We start from the raw sequence: 5615 nt of genomic DNA, 5'->3' as shown, positions 1-5615 counted from the left end.
ATATCGCCGCATCAATTCTCTGCAGCATTCAAAGGGAAGTCTGATATTTATACACTTTGACTCCCACATTGCAATGACCTGGATTTACGAGCGGCAACTGCAACTGCAACTGCAACTGCAACGGCGACGACGACTGCAACAGCGAGAGCTTACATAATGAGGCTGGGAGTCGCATATTTTGAGAGGAATATAGGGGGAGTCGGAGTCGGAGTCGGAGTTGGAGTTGGAGTCCTACTCATGGGCAAGTGCCGCTTCAGCCATAGAAAAATAAACACGGAGACCGCAAAATATATATGAGACTCATGGCTTGAGCGAGGCGGCGTCTGATGCTGGCCTATTAGCTAAGCTCTATGCAACTGGCAGCATCAAGTTGAAGATGAAGCAATCAAATTTCAGTTGAACAAGCCAGCGCGACGTCGACAACAGACAGCGAGCAGACCCCAAGCGACCTGGCGGAAGCGAAAGATCCAGCGAAATCTGGCTGCATTGTCATTGCAGCTGCTTTCAGCTTTCTGCCGTCTGCCGTCTGTCATCTGCTTTCCGTGCGACGTCGGTGGCGGCTGCAAGCTAAAGATGGGGCACCAAGACGACGCCAATGGCTACATGGCTGCTCAGTTCATATTTGCACATGTCTGGCTGTGCTGCAAGCGCGATGCTGCAATGCGAGCTGCCTGTGGTTAGGCTCGCAGGTTGTGTGGCAAGCTGAGCCGCCGCTTATTCCTGGCCAGTGGCATGTGGCTGCTGACTTTTCCGGTGGCGGCCAAGATGCGCTTACACATAAAACTGCCGACCATGGCTCACTATCGCCAGGCCGTCGCCACTAGCCACTCGCCATCAGCCATCAGCCACCAGCCACCAGCCAATATTTGATTCAACAAATTAATGATGCAAATTGTGCATAAGAAATTACCAAAACCGAATCGGACAGCCATAAAAACATTAACGCCGGCAGCCCAGAGCGAGCCGCAAGCAAATGCCGATTCGTCTAGACGAGCTGCGGACCCAGTTTGAGCCACGTTTCGGGGCTTAGTCAGCGATTGGATGTGGGATTGGGTCTTGGATTGGCGCCCAGTTGAGCTTGCACCATCCCATTTGCAGCCAGGCACTTGCCCCTGCACAGTGGGACAGGCCGCTGGGGAAAACCTGAAATTGCATACCGCAAAACTCTAAAGAGAGCCAATACTTTTCAACAGTTATGTCAGCTGCAGAAATATGGCTAAGGCCATATAAACAGCGGGCCATGTAGCTGCAACATTTCGTGGCAATAAGTTAGAGTCGAGGAAGTTTTGCATGTTGCGAAAAACAGTTGAGAGAATTGGCCAAAATCTATGGAAATTATATATGCAAATATTTGAATATTGAGCAAAATATGAAATATATACTATAAACATATTTTATTAATATTTTATTTTATTAATATATTTCAATATTTAGAAGATTAAGAAAAATATTGAAATAATATAATATATTTTAATAGAAAATAATAATCATAATTATGAAAAGCAGTTGAGACAATTGACCAAAATGTTTGGAAATTATATAGGCAAATATTTGAATAGTAAAAATGTTAAAAAAATAAAAATAAAAATAAAAAAATAAAATAAAAATATATATAAAAAAAAAATATATATATATATATATATATATATATTTTATTGATATTATAATTATATATGCAAATATTTGATGAACAAGAAACATGTTAATATAATATAATATATTTTAACATAAAATAATGATCAATACTGAGACAATTAACCAAAATGTATGGAAATTATATATGCAAATGTTTTGAAACTGAGAAGAATATTATTATAATTAAAATACATGATTTAAATTTGGATTACAAACATTATTTCTTTTAATTTTTATTAATTTGTGGTTTGCATTTCTTTTAACATAATTACCTATAAATCGCTTTCGAGCCACTATGCGGCGGCGGCGTCAAGCAGCTATTCGGTAATTGCGCACAGGTAATTGAATAAATAATTTTTCGCCATTGTGCGCAGATTTGCATGTTCAATATTTCATATTGTAGTTACGAGCGAACCCATATGCAACAGGTTCTTTGCTTATTTGTTATACTCTACGAATGGCTAATCAAATGTCTATTGGAAATATGTAACGACTTACCAGCCTTATTCATGAGTGAGTTACAGCTTACTTCAGTTTTGGCCGAAAGTTGAAAATTTATGTGGAAAAAACGTTAACTTTAGAGTTATACAATTTATATAGAAAGCAAATAAAGGAAAATCTTTGTAATATCAATAAAATATTGTTCGATAGAAAAATAAAAAAAAATGATTTAAATATAGTCCAGGCCATGTGGGTACTACGACTGGCTCTATTAATCAGCAGCCCATATACATATATGCATGTGTATATTTGACATACTCATATATATATAATATTAATAAAATGTAATATTTTCATAGGTATAATGCAATATATTAATAACTGTAATATTAGTAATATATTAAAAATATAAATGAAATATAAATATAAATTATATTGTTTAGAGTATAATAAAATTGTGGAGCTCATATAAATTATTATGAAATATTTCTAGAGTATTTAATCTTCGTCTCTTCAACATAAATCTGGAATTCTTTCTAGTCAGCTATTCCTGCAGCAAGTGATTTTTGTATTATTAATTATTTTTATGCTTTTCAAAGTTTTTTTTGTTGTTGTTGTTGTTTTCAGTTTGGTCTGCGGCAAGGGTCTTTAACGCCAACAGATTTTAATTGCTATCGCAGCCATTCACTTTTGCATTTGCCCACAACCGTTCTGTGTGCATGTGCATGTGTGTGTGTGTGAGTGTGTGTGTGTGGTGTTTGATGTCACTAGCGTGTCAGTTGCCAGTTGTTGTTGTTGCCGTTGCCGTTGCTATTGCTAGAGGATCCTTTTGCAATCGTGCTTCACGTTCGATTCGATTTCCCAAGAATTTGTCAGCCAGCAGCGGAGGCCGTGGCAGCTCCTTGGCTAACGGCTTAATTAATTGGCATTTCGTGTTTGGTCATTTGCTCATTTGCATGCGCTTGCCACACTGTGCGAGTTATCAGTTTGACAGGCAACTAAATTGCACTCCAACATGCAGCTTGATGCGCTGACAGCCATCTGCATGCGGCTCGAGTCGGCCAGCTCAAAGTAAACAATCGCGCGGCCTTAGCTAGCGAATTCAATTAGAATGCTGCCGCAGGCACAGCCAAGTTGAATGCGATTTGAATTGCATTTGATTAAAGAACTAAGCCATCCATTCGATATATATGAAATGAAAACTCTGAGAATTGAATTCAACTCAATTTCAGCTTCAGGAGAAAACACAACCGAGACTCGCCCCTCAACACTCTCAGCCTGCTCGGATGCTCTGCAATTCGTCAAAACAAAGATTTCAATCCAAGTAGGCACTGGAATTTCGCCTTTCGAGGCAGTCTACGTAAAGGCAGAGCTCATTATTTCAGAATCAGAACTGGTTGTGCATGTGTACAAACAAAAATAAAATTCTCGGAAAAAATAGGAAAAAATAAATTTCCTGAAAAATTTTCATTTTTTTTGGCATCCGGTTGAAAAATTAAAAGTACAACGAAAATAAAATAGTACAAAATCACAAAAATTCAAAAAGTCCGAAAATAAAATCAACATCAAAATTACAAAAGTTTTTCACAAAATTCAGTAAATCAATTCGCATTATAAATTTCGTCGTTCGCCGCGTTCAACCAGTTTCAGGTGAGTCGCCGCGATGGCTGCAGCTGCAGCTGCCACACGCACGATAATGCTCACACTTTTCCCTCATAGGTAATAGAAGTTTCTTTTGGGTACTGCCGCCGAACATTATGGGAAGGAGCATTTAGCTGCTGGCAACGTTTTAGATACAGTTCTTTGCGATAAGCGTGTAAGATGGGAAAGGGAAAAGGCAAAGGCAAGGGCAAGGGAAAAGGCAAGAAGAAGAAGCCAACTATTGTTGCCATACCACAGCCGGTCGTCCAAGAGTGCCCCGTGTGTCCCGAGCTACCGAAGCTGATACAGCCATTGGATCCATGCCCCGAGTCAACCGGGCCACATGATGTGACCCGCGCACAGCCCAATCATTACCCGGCTCTGCTGCGTATACCGGAAACGATGGCCGTTGTTGGCTCCGAGAATGGATGCTACGATAGCATCTGTAAGCTACTGCGCGCCGGATTTCGTTGTGCGGAACGCGTCTTTGTCATGGCGCCCTGGGGCAATTATGTGGTGTTCCGGTTCCACAACAACAGCGATTTCATCTATTTCCTCTACGATGGCTGCACATGCGACGTGAATCGGTTCCGTTATCTGGACCTTAGCTGCGGCACCGCCGGCTTCCTCTTCTTCACCAACATGCACGACGTCATCAGCTACATCATACAGTCGCGCAAGACGCGCCTCTACCTGGAGAACCTCAACAAGATTGCAATCGATCAAATCGTCGAAGAATATGGCGCCGTCACATACACCCAGAAGGCCAAGTGCATGCGCTTCTCCTAGAATCGTAGAGCCGTAGAGTCCATCCCATCGCGACTGGCATTGATGATGCTGATGGCCGCAAACGGTATCCGCCATAACAGCTAGCTGCGCATCACTATCAACACCCACCGCGAAATCAAATCAAAATCAATTACACTCATCGTAGCTTTGCTCTAAACTACCAAATTTTGTCACTTTTTTCGGGAAAATGCTCTGATTATACAAAATTTTGAAAATCTGCAATAGTAAAATAAATTTCATATAGACTACCAATCTACCGTCGCATTATTCTGACCGTGCTTGAGTCGGCTATAGCATTTGAATTTGAGTTTGAATTTGAGTTTGAATTTGAGTTTGAATTTGTATTCATCCCAACCTGGCTCGCTCAAGTACGCATATCTTTTGATCTGTTTACATTCAATCAAATAAGTATGTGCATAGTTGTCTAACCTTGCTACCACCGGCTCACTGACGGGGCAGGCGGTGCTGTGGTGCTGCGGTGCTGCGGTGTTGCGGGGCGGCGGTGCGGTGGCAACTGCCTTGTTCGCTTGGCATGTTTATGAGAATGTTTGGCTTTATGAAGTAACTACACGAATAGCAAATGCGAGCTCATTTGTGCTAATAAAGAAGCCAAAACAAACGGCAGTCATAAAGCAAATACTTATTGCAAGTGTATTAAACATTTGGAGCAGCAGCAATAGCAACAGCAACAGCAACAACAACATCGGCAGCGGCAGCGGCAGCAATTCAATGTCTTCCATAGCATGCCGTAGAGATGAAATCCAATGCTCAAGTGGGGCAGCTTGGCTCAAGAAAGATCTTGACTGCGAATGCGACTGAGCGAAACCAATTGATTTTTCAGCCGAGCTCGTTAATTAAAACAACAATCACTGCAATGTGACGGGCAGGAGGGCAGATTGCCACAGCCACAGCCACAGTCGCAGTCGCAGTCGCAGTCGCAGTCGCAGTCAACGGTCGAGCGAGTTAATCGCGTTGTCAAGTGCTGCACTTGAGCGCCAAATACCCCAAAAGATTCAAGACATCGCAATGTAATTGAGAAGAACTTGATTTTGGTTGATTTCTGTCGTTGTTGTTGTTGTTGTTGCTGACCTGCTATCCATTTTGGCAGC

General features: G+C 41.5%; 1 protein-coding gene across 1 annotated transcript; it reads left to right on the top strand.

The window, feature by feature from the left end:
- The first annotated feature begins 3548 nt into the window (after positions 1-3548).
- Positions 3549-4758, top strand: LOC6584535. The gene is made up of 2 exons (XM_002010154.4): positions 3549-3726; positions 3796-4758. The coding sequence occupies exon 2, from the start codon at positions 3898-3900 to the stop codon at positions 4504-4506; it is 609 nt and encodes a 202-aa protein (XP_002010190.1). The 5' UTR covers positions 3549-3726; positions 3796-3897; the 3' UTR covers positions 4507-4758.
- Positions 4759-5615: the final 857 nt, after the last annotated feature.

Source organism: Drosophila mojavensis, unplaced genomic scaffold (assembly GCF_018153725.1).
Source record: "Drosophila mojavensis isolate 15081-1352.22 unplaced genomic scaffold, ASM1815372v1 contig_136, whole genome shotgun sequence".
In the NCBI taxonomy this organism is placed as follows: domain Eukaryota; kingdom Metazoa; phylum Arthropoda; class Insecta; order Diptera; family Drosophilidae; genus Drosophila; species Drosophila mojavensis.
This window is presented reverse-complemented; position numbering and strand designations above follow the sequence as displayed.